Genomic DNA, 16,527 nt, shown 5'->3' on the forward strand with positions numbered 1-16,527 from the left:
AAAATGATGGACTCTTCAGAAGAGCTAATTATCTTCACTTGATTTTCTGCCCGCGATAGTTGCCGGATGACACCAGTTTCTGAACACAGCCATACTGAGAAATACAGAGAGAATGTTGTGGAGCTGATAGTCTTAATTAGCTTCAATTGGGCAATGGCTTGAATGTAACAGATGTTAAAAAGTTAGGCACTAAAGCTTTAACTTAACATGCTTATTTTAGACAACATGACTCCAGAAAAAAAAAAAAAATATGTTTACTAATGATTTTTAGTAATGACTACTACTGTAAACTTGATTTGTCTACTGCATCAATTTACCGCTCTGGGTTAATACAACTTGACCTGATAAGGTTCACCTTTTGTAAAAACTTAGATGGTTTAGGGCAACGGGTTTCCACGCACATTTTTAGTAAAGTCAACTAACTTGGGATAACAGTGCTCCACATGTGGATGCTGAGCATCAGCCTCTCTGCCAAGCCCCTTGATTTAGAAGGTTAGTATATGTTTGTCCGCTAATAGATGCCCACACAGCATATTGTTTATGCACAGCTTAATGGTATGTGTTGCATTGCTGAGGATGGGTGAGGTCTTTGGACTTGAGCAAGCTGGCGTGACTAATCTATCAGTGATGTAGACTAAAGCTCCCCATTGCTGAGGTGCTCATCATTCTTTTCCTCTGACTCCTCCTCCAGTCTACTGTGCTGCCATAGCCACATAGCTTCAAATTTATCAGCATGTGAATGCACTTTAGTTCACACTATCTCATATCCAGCACACACATGCATGCATGTTGTCTGTCTATGAGTTCTAATCATATCATCTATCCTCTCTTTATTGCCTCATAAGAGTTCAGAGGGATGATAATGTATGTTTGTCATGTCATTAGAGCCACTAGTGAAATATGAAACCATTTACAAGATATCTCTGAAAGGTCTATAAACAATGATGCGTTTAAACAGTTAATTATGTAAAAACAAATAAAAAATATTAATCTTATAGCTCTGTGAATAGAGCCATCCACCAAGGTCATTGCATCAGTTCCCATTTTGGCTAGACACACCTATAATGTGTGCACTTGAGGCAATGATACTTCAGACAGAAAAGGGGGGCCAAATTACGTATGTATGATGCCATACATATAATGGATTGTTGACTTTTCAGTGTTAGGAGCTTGATATAACAGATATAATATACCCTCAGCTTTATGCAACATTCAGTCAGGCTGCAATCAAAGATTTTCCATTGGCTTGCCCTGAGTGACTTAATGACTGAGAATGAATGGTAATCTCATGAGGTATTAGGTTAGGGACAGAGGGCTTATCCAAGCTCCCTACCATTAAACATGCCCAGACAGCCACAATGTGGCTCAAAGGGTACTGCTATTGTAGCAACAGTAAGTACAGTAAAATACCATGATCCCTTTTGCTCAAACGTTTGGCATGTGTTGACAGGAAAGCTCAAATGTGAATTTGAAACAAAAAATAATAATTGGCTGTTGTGATCCTGAAACATAAAATATTCAGACAAGAAAAGGAAAAACTTGACCTAAAAGATGTTATCAGTTACCATGCAGTGCAGGATTTCTGCATGTGAGCTGTCAGAGTTGGGTGGTCTGTGTTAATCTTTGACCTGTTGTACCACAGATACACTTTACAGTAGCATTCACACACACACACACATACACACACACACAAACAAACACGTACATACACACACACACATATAAGCATTAACCACACCCTTCATGTTAAGTATAACCTCATATGTAGAGGTTAAGTGGACAATGTGGGCTGTACTTCAAGCTTTGTATTTCCCCTTTCTTTCCACACCAGCATTCCCAGGCAAACAGCTAAAGCTATGGCTATCAGGCCCTGACAGTATGGGTCTATATATAGAGGGGCCCTGTGACTGATCTGGCTCTAAGTGTCAGATTCCAGGCACACTCATCTGTCCTGGCCGAATCAGCACCTGCTGCTAACTATAAACCCACTCACGCCCAGCGCCGCCCCCTAGCCCAGCTCACACAGGAAAGCCAATGTCCAACCAAACCCCAGTCTGGAGAAGAAAGAAGATCTAGGTTACTCTGTAAGCAGTTTCCCTCGGGCCAGCTCGGAGGGGAGGGGCAGAAATAGAGATGGGAGCATTAGAGGATGTAATGGGTCCGAGTGAGATGCCCCTCATTGCTTTTTCTATTCAAGTCTAACATGGCAGTGCCTTTTACATCCTGAAGTTGTCTAGCCAGTGTGGCTCTGCCAGACTGTGCAGAGCTGCTCAGTCCTGGATCGGCAAATTCGCAGAGGTCTTGTAAACTAGGAATGTGCTGTGGATTTTGAGAGACAGTTTGGTGAATGAGGGCCAGATATTGCAACACAGAGGAACTCCATGCACTTGGGAAAGCCTCATCATTGGCCAAAGGTACAGTACCAGTCAATCTGCCTTTCTCTGCTTGCACGAGGAGCAGGCTCTCTATAGTCAGTCCTACACCATGGCAATGTGGAAGGTTTAGATAAAGGGTATGTATTTGGCAGAGCTAATTTAACCATTGTCAGTTTCCATATGTAAGATGAATAAATCTTAGTCTTTGTAATTCAAAAAATGTTATAATGTCTAAATGAAATATTGTGAGCTTTTAAGCACATGTAGAGAATTTATGGTTACAACTTTTGTATTGTGTTGTGTTAATTTCATGTTGCTTGCTACCGCTTTTTTCTTGCTCTTAAGGGCATAGTGACAGTTATATTTACGTTCTAAACCCCTTTTGGAAGTTTACTGCTGGTATTTTCAGAACATTTGACGGTTAAAAGCTAAATTTGCAGTTGGCAAGCTAACAAAACAAAAAAAACAATACACAGTTTAGAATCTATATTTGCTATTAATAAGCTTTTGCCTCTTAATGATATTCATTGGTGTTACTGGTGATATAAATGAATGAGCTACACATCTTCCAGATGACCATATCTGATTTCCAGTCCAGGAACAGAGCCCAGAGCAGAGTACAGGAGGAGACTGGACTGACCGCAGTGAGAATTTGGAGCTTGTGGACGAGCGATGGACAGCTGGACTCTCCAGGGGGACAGCTACTCCTTCCTGCGCAGTGCACCCCGCCACACCTATTCCCTGTGCCATCGTGACGGCACCCCCAACCACGTTGAAATCTTCGACATCATCAACGTCCCTAGTCAGCGCAGTGCCATTTCCGAGACCACCTGCCTTTGTGACATTTTTGGAGACGACTGTGAGTCGCCCTCCCTCTCAAGCAGCCCTGCTGTAGGGGCTTTTGTCCCTTCCCAGAGGGAGGTGGACGGGACAGCTGCTGCATCACCTCTGGTGGATGATCTGAACGACTCGGGCTCTTACCACACTGCACCAGGCTCCAGTGAAGGAGAGGAGGGCTTTGAAGATTCAAGAGAAAGGCTTCACAGCCCCCTGTTGCAGAGTGAGTCTTCAGAGAGGAGGCAGACAGAGGGCGAGGGACTGAGCTCAGGGCATCCAGAGGTTTCTGAGGACGGTAGCCCAAATTTAGAGACAAAAAGCAAATCACAAGTACCTCAGCTAAGTACAGCTAGCCCATCATCTGAAGTCCTTAACACTGGTGAGAGCACCCCCTCTCCTGGATATAACAGCCCCTATACCCTCAGCACAGAGGGAAGGGCATCATCCTTGTCTTCTTCCTCAGTTGAAAAAAGATGTTCTCCATCCTCAACTAGTCCTAGACAAGCTCATTCAGACACTGAACCAAGGAGAACCACTCCCACTGTCAAAGTTAAACATCACAGCCCCTCGCATCAGTCTTTATCTCCGAGTCCCTCCCCTGAGCCTAGGAACTGTTTCTGCTCCTCCTCCTCTGAATTAGTGAACACTCAATCGTCACCTGAGTTCAGGGTCGCAAACAGCTCGCCTAAGCCAGAGAGTAGCTACTTAAATCCACACAGAAGTCCCTCACCTGAGGCCACATCCAAAGATTTTTCTCTCGATTTAACAGAATCAGGCTTTGAATCCAGATCCACCCTTTCATCTCCTTTACCTTCACACAGTAGTAGAGAGTCATCATCCCAGTCGAGAGAAACACTGGCCTCCCCTGAGCTGAAGAATAGGCCCTACTCTCCTAATTCTCAAGCATCATCTCCTTTTGCTGAACAAAGAGAGAGGGTCTCCCTGCTTGATCTCCTCAGCAGAGGCTCCACACCTGATAGCAAAGATTGTACCCACACCTCTGAGCTGATTTCTGATCCTTCCACTGCAGGAAAAGACACCGCGACTACTCCTGAGAGCCAAGATACAAGGTTATCAGCTGAACCTGTCAGTACTAGGTCTACACCTGCCCCACGATACACCCCCCCCTCACCTGTCATTTCAATAGCAACATCTCCTGAGCTTGTGGAGAGTAGTGCCTCACCTGAATTAAGACACACAGCTCCTTCACCAGGCCTGCTCAGCGCTTCTTCTCCGGCTAAGACTGGCACAAGAACTCCCTCTCCCAGCCCCTCACATAAAATAAGACACATTTCAACACCTTCTGAAAGCAGGACCCAGGTGTCTTCACCTGTGGTAAGTTATAGTTTATCTCCATCGCCTGAAGTTACGAACAACAGCTCTCCCATAGAGCACAGACATACTGCTCCCTCACCTGAAATCCGGATTACAGCATCCTCACCTGTGGTCAGAAGGCGAGAGTGGTCTTCTGAAGTGGAGACAACATCAGTGTCTCCTTTCCTAGAGCTTCACCCTGACTCTGACCCTGTCTCATCAAGAAGCCTCACTTCTTCCCCTCACATCACAGGGATTTCTTACTCCATTGTTCAGCCCGAGGACAGGGACACTCCCCCATTTCCTGAGCTCTCTCGTCTCTCCACCCCTGAGCCTGATAGGACACTTGTGTCCCCTGAAGCAAGGAGCCCTACCCCAAGCAGGGATAGTATACAGAGCAGTATAGCAGAGTCCACTGGTTCACCAAGAGAGTCACCTTATATATCAGCTCTGTCTATAAGCTCTGTCCTGCAGCCTGACATAACTCTGTCGCACCAACCTAGGTATCAAACACCTTCACCTCAGCCAAAGCATCACACTCCCTCACCTGAGCCAAGGTATCAAACCCCTTCATCGGACAAATATCAAAGTCTATCACCTCAGCAAAGAAGTAGAGAGCCATCACCTGTGGCCCCATCTCCTGAGCAGAGGTATCAGCAGCGTTCACCAGCAACCCTCTCCACTGAGTACAAACCTCAGTATAAACAGCCCACTCCTTCTTTAAGAAATACACCTGAGGTTGAGGAGGATTCCACTTCAGCTGATATTACAGAAACACAATACCCCACACATTTGGCAGAGGACAGTGTGTCACCCTCATTTGAATTAGACAGGGCAGAAAAATCTGTTGTAGCTGAAATCAAAAGCAGTTCACCAGTGGTGGCAGTTCAGTCACCTGTATCTACTTCACCTTTCTTAGCCGAGGAAAAGGTAGAGAGCTCACTGAAACAACAACGCACAGAGACAAACGCAACACCAAAGGAAGCCAACCTTCAAGATAGCTTGAGTTTAGTCTCCCTCCCAGAGGAAAAACAAAGCATTAGCCCCACTTTTGTTCAGAAAGAAGACACTTATAATAATCCCCCCATTGAAACCAAGTCTCCCTCCCCTAATCTCCTTGTCTCTAAAGACAGGAGTTCAAACATTTCACCTGTCCACAGGGCTACATCTAACTCGCCTGTGCAGAGACTGGAAAACCCACAGCCTCAATTCACTATTCATCCCCTTACTTCTGAAAGCAGCAGCTCATTAAAATCTAAAAGCTCAGCTCGTACACCTGAGCCGGCGAGAAGACAGCTGTCAACCAAAGTTAAACGTGGAAACAGAGAGAATATAACAGAGGACATGGCCCACCATGTAAACAGGAGGCGGACTCCCTCTCCGCCACTCACCAGGTTTACACCTGTCCACATCATAGCCCCTGAGAAACCATACAGACAGTGGCAGAACAGAAGCCGTAGCCCCTCTCAGGTTGTAGCGGCCCCACCGTGTGGTAATTTTAAGAAAGCGGTGACAAATAGGGAAAGCCCCAATGTTGCTTATGTTGACAATAATAGCCAGGACCACTGGGTCAAGCAAGGAAGGCAATTCGAGATGGACAGGGAAATGCAGCTGGAGGAGGATAGGGAGGCAGGAAGGGAGAGGCAAAGGGAGATGGAGAGAGAGAGAAAGAGGGAGGAGCGGGTTTCGGAAAAGGGGAAGGGTTGGCAGGGGGATGTCAGTTACAGAGGGGAACAGGTTGAGCTGTCATTCAATGCCAGGAATAGAAAAGGGCCTGCGAGTCGCAGTACAGCTCCCACAAGCAGAGAGACCCGTCAGGGACTGCCAACAGTGCATTCCTATTCAGAGAGCTTGTTTGCGACCAGACAGCAACAACATAGTCTGCTTAGACTTGCTTCCAAACAAGACACCAGGGGTGGTGGTCCTGGCAGACGGCTTCAACCTCCTGCACCCCACAACAAGAACAGTGTTCCTGGACGTGTGGCTGCAAACAGGCCCTGCCGGAGTTCCAGCTCCAGCATGGGAAGTGAGCTCGATGAGGCAGACGATGAGGTGAAGTGGTTTACAGACTTTGCTTTCCGCAGCCTGTCAAGCCCTGAGGTAGATTACCTTGACATGTACAACTCCAGCCACCGTTCATCCACCAACATTTCTCAACCATCTACCCAGGAGAGCCCAGCTGGGGTCAGTGCCGCCTGGCCGGCCTATGCTGACTTCAGGGGTTCTGCTCCAAAGCTGGACAATGATGAACTCTCCTTCCAGCAACCATCTGCATACTACTCAGATGGCCTAGATCCATCAAGGCGCCACGAGCTGGGCAGCTTTGAGTGTGTAGATGTGGCCGTGGAAAGAGAGGACTCCAGGAGAGTGAGGAGAGGAGTGCCAAAGAGACAGATCCAGCTGAAAAGAAAGAGTGATGCTGAAAGGAAGCAGGAGGAAAGCAGTGAAAATAGTAGTCCTGGGATGGTGGAAAGCCCGTCTCTAGAGAATCACTCCAGAGAGACATTCATTAGACAACACAGTACACCAGCAGCAATGCAAGAATGCTACCCTTCTGAGCACAGCCCTGAGCCCAGTCAACAAAAGGAAAGAAAATCTAAACTCCAGAAATCTGCTTCTCTGGATGAAACAAGCACTAAAACCAAGATGGCCACTTGTCTCATCAAGAGTGTGTTGTCCAAGAAGATGCAGAGTGTCGATAAACAACCTGTTGAGCATGCAGGAGAAGAAGAAAGTGCCGCTTTGGAGGAAAACAGCCCACCAGCAGCAGCACCACTGAAAGAGTCCCCAAAACCTGACCCATATAATCTCAGTTCCAGTCTTCAGTCAGATTATAGTGTTTCATCTGAGGGTCTCCCTGTGAGAGTAGAACCACGCACAAAGGATGAAGCCAAACCACCAAAAAGCTTTGGAGTGAGATCCAGTAACAGGCCAAGTTCATCCAGCAGCAGCCGAAGTGTTAACTTTTCACAGACTGAGTGTGAAGAGGCTGATTCTCAGAGCAGGAATGAAACCTCATCAATATCTGAAATGAGATCAGAATTGAAAGTGCCATTTGATAGTAAACAGTCAAGAACTGGAGTACAACGAGCCGATGACAGTGAAACATGGGACGGAGGGGAAGGTGGTGACTCAGCAAATGCCACTGCAGGGAACTCTGGAGCTTCTTCTGCCCCTAAAGCCAGCAGCACGCAGGCCTGGGTGACAAACAGAGACCAGGAATGTGAAAACACAAAGGACCATAAACAACTGCAACAGGGTGCCAAGGGCGCCTTCATGTCACAAACACAGGAGATTACACTTAAAGCCGTGGAGAAAAAGAAAGCCTCTCTAAATGTCTGTCTCACACCTGAAGCGGAAAACAAACCTGAGGCTTCTTCGCCAGATACAAAGGAGGAAAGGCTAGAGGCCGGTGTAGATGAGAAAACAGAGGAAGAAGAAGGAAATTGGAATAATAAAATGAAGGTCCCCATTCACAAAGTTAGAGATGTGAGGCGGCTTGTGAAAAATACATATAATCTGTCCTTCAAGGCAACTAGTGCTGTAATGCCATCAAATGTGGATGAAGAAAGGATGGACATTATTAATGAGGGAAGGAGGGAAGAAATAAAAGAGGAAAGGAGGGAAGAGGTCATAGCACAGAAGGAGAGGGAGGCAAGGCAAGAGATAAGGAGGGGGGAGAGGAGGGAGGAGAGGGGAGAGGAGTGGAAAGAGGAGGTAAAAGACTCAAACCTGCTACATTTTTCTCCACCTCTTCAGAGCAAAGGAAGTCCTATATCTCGTCCACAGCCAATGCAAATAGAATACAAGGCTGTTTGCTGGAAAGAAGACAAAAATAAAATGTCATGCAGCAAGAAAGACTTAGAGAACCCAGGTGACCAGGCCTCTCCAAAGCTGTCCAAACAGGTAGGCAGAGAATCACCACTGAATGCAAACACAGTGAATTACACAACAGGAGACAATGCAATTGCAAAGCCATGTAAACATGATCTAAACATGGCAGCAGAAACACAAGAGACTATGACAGAAATGCATAAAGTGTCAGACAACGAGGACAAACCTGTGGTGGTGAGAACAGACCAAAAACCTCCGATGCTCGGGAGCTTCCCCAAACTGCCCAATAAGGAAAGAGAGGTGTCCACTGCTGTAGTGTTAATAAGGGATGGATCAAGCAAGACCAAGACATCTGCATCTCCAGCCCAGGAAGAGATTCCCACCCCACTCCAAGACCCAGCTGCTTCACCTTCACCTGGGCCCACAATCCCTGGTGTTACCCGTGGTAGCAGTGGCCACTCAGTTTCCATGTTATTAAAGGAAAAGGGTTACCAAGCTGACATTGGAGCAGTGGTGGGGGCCAACCAGAATGCAGCTGGAGGTAAAGGGGTACCCCGGAAGCATGTGAATTGCCTACAGATCCCACTGCAGACAACCACTCCTTCAGATGGAGTTCGGATTGAGTCTCATAGAGAGAGGACATTCTCCTCCTCATCCACCACGTCTGGCCCCTCAGCGGCATCTGACAACACAGACATTCTCACAAAGACCAGAGAAGACGAGGGATTTAGCAGTAAGCCTACAGTAAAGGACACAGCAAAGCAAAAAAGTGCCGCTCCGCTGAGGAATACGCAGGAGCAAACACCACCTCTCACCAAACAGAAAGAACTTGGAGATTTCGATGCAATGAAAAGACAGGATCCAACTTTCCCCCCAAAGTCCCCTGCAGTAAGGAGATTCAGACCACAGCCAATTGAGGTTAAATCACTGTCTAAAGAAACACAAAAACAAGAGACGCCCACAAACTCTACAGGTAACAGCAGGCCCCAAACCATTGAAGTCAAATCTATAGCTAAAAATTCTCAAAAACCAGTGGTGCCTCCAAAACCAAGCTGCAAATTTAAACCTGCAGATTTAGGAGCAATGCCAAATGAAGCGCAGAGACCATCAGCAATAACATCGACTGTAAACCCACAAGGTGAGGAAAGGCCTCAAACAATTGTAGTGTCCTCACCGACAATCTATAGAAAGATCTCCAATGAGTCCACATCAGCATCAAACTATACAAGAAAACTAGCTGTGTCTGCAGTATCCAGCCTCAAACCTCCACCTTGTAAAACAACAGCAACTACCGTCTCCAATCTGTCAAACCAGTCAACAGCGCCATCAGAGACCGAGGCATCTCATGACAGAGGTCAGCAGCAAAGGCCAGGGGCCTCGCCTCAGAGCTCTAGATATACACAAAGACCCAGAACCTTAGCTACAGCTCCAATATCAGCTACTGGGCCAGGTTCAACCTCAGCTCCAGGTCCAGTGTCTGACCCAAAAGTAAAGCCTGTCCCTGGACCTGACTCAGCTGGAGCCAACCAGCCAAGCCAGCCAGCTGTTATGGATCCAGACAGCCAACCACAGTATCCCAGGACGGCATACCCTCATGAACAAGCTATGCCGGTTACGTCAAACAATGCAAAACAACCTGCAGCTGTTTCGACGACACAAGTGCCAGGATACACACACCAACAATATTGCAGATCACTCTCCAGCGAGCGCGCCCAAAGGACAGAGGACCTGCGTTTCTATGCCTCAGATGACCCTCCGAGCTACGATGAAAGAGAGAGCTTCAGTCCCCTCATGCTCCCAGATCTGACTTCCAGGAGGTCAAATCGTTATCAACCCTCCTCCCGCCCTCCTCCCTGCTCCTGCACAGCTAGCTGCCCTTCCCACCCTGGTCTCACCCCTCCTCACCATCACCACAGCCCCCATAACCTCACCCCTCCTGCCCCTCCACACTCTCCAGGCCAGGCACTACCTTACCCGGTGGCCCAGCCCCCCCCTCTCCGTCCCCACCAGTGCAGACCTGACCCTCAGCCAATGAGCTACCAGCCTGGCTCTCCCAAATCAAGTCCTCTTGGTCCAAGCCAGCCACCGGCCATGTACCAGCCTCTCCACCAGCCTCCTCCCTGCCCTCCCCACCCCTCACTAATGCAGGTCTGCCCTCCTGACCGCCAATTGCAGCTACCTCAGCATATTGACCCTCGACGACCCCCTGCCCACAGATCTCCTCAGCATCAGCCGCCAGGCATGGCTGGGGCTCCTTATAGCGATCCTGGCCACGGCCACTCTCCTGGCCTTCCTCCTATGGATTCCCAGTACCTGTGTGGCCCTCAAAGCCTGGGGCCATCCTATGGCTCTGAATATGGGGGTGACAGCTCCAGTTTGTACTCAGAGAGTAGCTATGGACAGACACCTCGTAGAGTGCTGCTGGATCCTGAGACAGGGAAGTATTTTTACATTGAGGTGCCTGTACAGCCCCTGAGGAAAATGTTGTTTGACCCAGAGACTGGGCAATATGTGGAAGTGCTCATCCCACAGCAAGCAATGTCACATTCAGGCCTGTATCCTCCTTCAGCAGCCCCCTACACATCTCTCCACAACCCCAACATGTACGCTCCTGCTCCGCAGTACATGCCCTATGCAGCTCCTCCTCCCCATGCCCACCCCCAGGCTCAGCCACCCCGATATCCCGAGGCCTCTGCTGCAGCAACAATGCACCAAGGTGGGCCTGGGGTCAGCTACAGGAATACCTCTGGTCAGGGGTCCAAGCCAGAGCCCCAGAACCATCCACCACTGGACCAGAGCTACCTGGAGAGTATGTATTATGTCCCTACAGGGATGAATGCTAGCCCCAATCCCACCCCACCAGACTATTACCACAAACATCTCCCCAACCTACCCCCAACAGGAGGGAAAAGGTCCTGAAATAGAGGACAGAGGCCGCCTTCCTGGAGCCTGTTGGGTTTTAAATACACAGTGTATGAAGGGGGTGTCTAATGTTAGCCTGTAATGTTATTTGAGTTTTCACATTGCAACTTAAGAGAGCAATTCTTTGGTTGTTGTTTATTTGCTGCTGCTTGTTCTGTGCTATATGTTGCTTTAAAAGCACAATATATACAGTATATGATTGTTGAGTTAATAGTTTTGAAAACACAAGACAGTAAGGCTTTTTTTATGAGGTGTTCTTAAGATTATTATGATCTATTACAACTTTTGTCACTTTACATCATACTGTAAGTTCAGCAGTAATGCACAGCCACTACAAATCAATAGGTTTACTGATTTACTGATGTGTGTACTTTAACAACAAATGTCTCCAAAAAGACTTGAAAATTCTGTTTTGAAAGAACCTCATATTTATTTTATTATTGTGTTTCTATATTATTGGATGAGTGATTTTGTGCACATGATGTCTGCAACTACAATGCCAATAAAATATGTCACATATTGGGTTGCTCTGCTCTGTCAGGCCGTCATCTATTTTTCTACAGATTATTTCAGTAGTTCACTATCTCTGCATTTATTTACTAGCCAGGTCATGTAAGGTGACACATACTGCAGCTTTCAAGCTAATATCCCTCCTATAAAATGTTAGTTTAATCAGTAACCTCATTAGAGATGCATTGATTTCAGAAAAAAACTATGCAATGTCTAATGCATGTTGTAATGCTTTGTCAAATATTATAAAGTCAGTGGTTTTAATAATCAAATGTTAAACCAAGCAGTCTAGAATGGACAATAAAAACAGGGAGTGAATGTAAAGACTTCATTTTAAGTGACTCTTTTTTTTCACATGGAGCATGTGCATAGACACTGGTATTGGCAAACTAAATGCACCAAATTTATACATAAATACAATGTAAAAAAGGCTACAATGTGGGGTATATTAAACCAAATATTAGTTTTAATAATCCATTAAACAGTCTGACATCCAATTACAACAAAATATACAGAGACTTTGCTGATAAAATGTGTAAAAGGAAGTTGCCACACATGTCCACTATAATGCATCAAATGTTGCCTGGCTGCTGCTTTGAAACCAGCTTTGCAAAAAGAAGCTGAACAAAAGAAGAAGAAGAAGAAGAAGAAGAAGAAGAAGAAGAAGAAGAAGAAGAAGAAGAAAGAAAGTGCCTCTGAGCTCTTTCTTGTTTTGCCTTTAGAGGGCACTGTCACTATTAGAGCAACAAACCAAAAGCAGAAATTAACCTCTGTTTATAATATTAATTTATCAACCAGTGGTTTTGGTCCTGATTTGGAATCATTAGGTCATAGGACATGGACGTTATTGAAAAACAATTATAACTCCCCAGGACTTTTTGTAAGAGAAAGCATTCATATTCAGAGTGAGGAGTCCCCTACATGCTGTTGTGAATTTGTAGCAGCACATTGTACTACCGTGACCAGTGGAGGGTGCCACAGACCACCAGAGCAGCACAGGAAGTCCCATCCTGAAGGTACGTCTAAATCTACCAACCTCTCGTGAGAAGACCCAGTCACTGTAAAACACAGTTTAATGATTTCCTAATCAAAACCTGGCCTTGTTAACTGAAACCAGAGCCCAATTTGTTAGTCCAGAGGGACAAAATGGGTACCCCTTTCTTTGATGTGGATGGCAGTAAAATTAATGAGAGGTCTGACCAGAAGCTGAGAGGGCCTTATTTATATGCGTGGTTGTGTGGCTGTGTGTATGATTGAACAAAACAGTTTCATCTGAAAGAAGCAACTCAAAGCCCCACAGGAACACATCTGGATGGGGATATAACACTGACAGCACCTGGCAAAATGTGTGGTGTCTGTATGTGGGTAATTGTCAGTCCTGGAGACCTATCCACAACTTTTTATCATTAGGAATGCCTACTGAATCAGAATACAGATTCTGTGACGTCCTACTGATTAGAAAGAGACATAATCCCCACAACAGCCAACGTGTAACTAAGAAGGATACTGGACCTGTGTAATTATTTATGGCAGGTCATATTCCTGAGAAGAGAGGTGGCCACCAAGTTAATCAGTTAAAAAGTAATCATTGCACAGCAACAGCACCTTAACTACAAAACACTAGCAATAGCATACAGGTTAAAAATAATCTCAAAATCAAAATTACCCCAAGTTTATTAATAGTTTGTAGAAAATAAACTTCAATCCCTCTCTTCAACTTCCTCCTGGTCAATGGAATGCAATGTTTAGCTAGTCACATTGATTGCCTTGATCCTCCATTGTCACAACCTGGAAAACAATTAGAATACACACCTTAGGAACACACACTTATCTGCATAAACCTACAGTACTGGCACACCTACTCTAAATCACTTCCAGACTAATACACACACTTCCACACACCTTGGGCCTGTTCCAAGAGGCAGGCAGCTTTTCTGAGTAAAACCCCGAACCCGCACAAATCTGATGTAAAAAGACCTGTTCTGCAACATTTTTTAGATAATCCAGCAAACCTGCTTCTTAAAACAGATCCCAGCACAGTGTGGCTTTATTTTATGTATTGTAAAGGCAGTCTCTGTCTATAAAGAGAGACTACTTGATACCCTCAGGACAGTGATGACAGCATTGCTTTAACTTACTTGTGCTATAACCACTATAACGAGGCTGTAACAATTGGCTATAACAAGGGTTTTTGCTTTACATTTGAAAAATAACAGAAATTATTTTAATAATGTAGTTTCATCCTAATAATCATTTAACAATAATCAACATTCCAGACACACAGACACATCCTCCCCAACGTGTGTGTGTGTGTGTGTGTGTGTGTGTGTGTGTGTGTGTGTGTGTGTGTGTGTGTGTGTGTGTGTGTGTGTGTGTGTGTGTGTGACTACAGTGAATTTCAATCATACATACACACTAAACAGACACCATGACATAATTTGGAGGGCTCTGGGCTCTTTCCAGTGCGTCTGTTATTGTTATGGTTCTGTGACCACTTTCCTACCCCACAATATGAGGACACACACACACACAGACACACACTGTGTAAGAGTCCCATCATCCATGCCGCACCCAGGAGTGAGTGGGTGGGTGGGTGGGATTGACTCCGGAGCCCGATTGATGTGGACTGACTGGGGGGGCTGATTGGTCACTGGAAAAGTCCTCTCTACATTGTCTTGATATCAGGAATGTAGAAAAGAGTGGGTGGCATGGGCAGGCAGCTAGATAACAGGCAGGTTTAAGTGATGATAAGTAAGTTGTTTGGAATAAAATGTGCAAAGTGCTTCCTGACATTTTCCAGCAGGTGCCCTCTGCTTGTGCGACCAGAGATAATAGTTTATAAAAAAGTGAAATTCTAAGTAATGACTGTATCGCAGTAAAGGGGCGTTTTGTGTGGCGGTCAGTCTGTCGATGACTGTCTGTGTGTGTGATGTATCGATCAAAGGGAGGAAACCAGATCATGAGGTAAATGTCTGGTCTCTGTCAGACATTGATATTAGTAACCTGTGTCTGGCTGGAAAACTTTAGTGTGAACATAGAGAGGTCAAGCCTAGCAAAAAAAAAAAAAAACAATATTAATATATGCACTTTTTTGTTTTGAACACCTGATTTGAAACACCAGTTCTGTACAGTCTTCTTAATTTGTAACCTGTCAAAATGAAGCAGTCCACTTGTGTCACAGGTTGAATGCGTCTATGAGTTGTAAGCCTTCCACCTGAGAGCAATTTTCCCCTCTCAGCATCTCAGATTGTTTCATTTGAATAATTGTAAAACAAAAACTATAACTATACTATAACTATATAATATATAAAACTATTTCACAAGATAAAACAAGAAAAAAGAAAAGTCAGAATTACTGACTTTTATTCTGAAGAAGCTAAAATGTGCTGAAATGTTGATCTGAGAAGTTTTAATAAAAAGACTGCATCTGAGTTATGAGTGTACAGCTTTCCTCTCCTTGTTTGATGTCTACCGGCAACACCAGTTTAACTTAAGCTCTATATTGGGAACCTTCCATTGCCTGACACTGCTGTGTCACAAAGGCAAACTAATTGGTTACGACAGTCCATAAAAAGTAGAAGACTCTTTGAGAAATGCCGTTTAACGAAAATTCACTACTCTTTATCTCAAAGGTTGCCTTACCTGCAGGCTACGCCCAGGTCAATGCCCATGAAAGGCTTTTTCTAGGAGGAAGTGGGAGGGCTTACGGGCAACGTGTTCATGCATGAGCATGTGCTGATTGTGACAGAAGGTGAGTGAGGCAAGAAGAGCAGAGATAAGAGAAAGAAGGGCCATTATGTGAGATGACGGTGAACACCTGAAACCATTCCTTCCGGCATTCACCTTGTTGCCTAACAACCACAGAGCATAATAATGATGACTGTGTGTTGTGTGTCATACAGACTTCATCCCTCTCTCTCCACCAGGTGGGGTGCCTACCTGTCTGATTTCACGTCATGTCCTGTGATTGCTTCAGCTCAAACTCTTGTAATAATATTAATCAGCCAGAAATGATTAAGCTTTACATGACTCACCTGTACGGTAACTACAATGTTTGTTTCTAATTATTGATTTTGGCCAAGTGCTAATATACACAGAGAAGCTCTAGCCTGAGATTACTGTTATATGATCTTCAACAGATAACTAATAATGGACTCTGTAAGAATGTTTTCCTTTATAGTGGAATTCATTAGTCTAGACTAGTCTCTTTGGTGTCCCAGGACCCCTCATGTCTAGGGAGGAAATTGTTACTTATAGTTTGAGTCTAGCCTCGTCTCCGAGACTGGGGCACACTCACACATTCACACACCATACACATGAACACACTTGTTGAGGATGAGGTAGCCAAAACATGATGTAATAGCCTGATCACTTTACCCGTCCTCCTCCTCCTCTTCCTCCCAGGACCTGGACGGCAGATCAATGAGGAATGGAAGGAATGAGAAGAGAGAGACTGGTGCATGTGTGTGTAAGTGGCTGGTGAGAGAGAGAGAGAGCGAGAGAGAGAGAGAGAGAGAGAGAGAGAGAGAGAGAGAGAGGTGAGTTACTGACAGGAACAAGCTGTTTGCTGCCTCCTTCCTGAATCACTCAGTGCTGATGACATGTCTAAATTCTTATTGATACCATGTCAGCTATTCGCTACACTGTTTCTTAAAGCTCTGCATATTGAGTTGGACAGCGATGTTAGCCCACATGGGCTGCAGCCAACTGCAGAGAGGTCTGGCTTGTTATTAAC

General features: G+C 45.4%; 1 protein-coding gene across 3 annotated transcripts; it reads left to right on the plus strand.

Moving 5' to 3' along the window:
• Positions 1–1,992: 1,992 nt before the first annotated feature.
• On the plus strand, positions 1,993–12,119 carry si:ch73-43g23.1 (serine/arginine repetitive matrix protein 2). 3 transcript variants are annotated; one of them, XM_039812952.1, is made up of 2 exons: positions 1,993–2,414; positions 2,948–12,119. In XM_039812952.1, the coding sequence occupies exon 2, from the start codon at positions 3,048–3,050 to the stop codon at positions 11,277–11,279; it is 8,232 nt and encodes a 2,743-aa protein (XP_039668886.1). In that variant the 5' UTR covers positions 1,993–2,414; positions 2,948–3,047; the 3' UTR covers positions 11,280–12,119. The 3 variants fall into 3 exon arrangements, with proteins under 3 accessions (XP_039668886.1, XP_039668885.1, XP_039668887.1); XM_039812951.1 differs by having other exon boundaries at positions 1,994–2,414; positions 2,969–12,119; XM_039812953.1 differs by lacking the exon at positions 1,993–2,414 and adding an exon at positions 2,479–2,512.
• The last annotated feature ends 4,408 nt before the right edge of the window (positions 12,120–16,527 follow it).

This window comes from Perca fluviatilis, chromosome 10 (genome assembly GCF_010015445.1).
Source record: "Perca fluviatilis chromosome 10, GENO_Pfluv_1.0, whole genome shotgun sequence".
Taxonomy (NCBI): domain Eukaryota; kingdom Metazoa; phylum Chordata; class Actinopteri; order Perciformes; family Percidae; genus Perca; species Perca fluviatilis.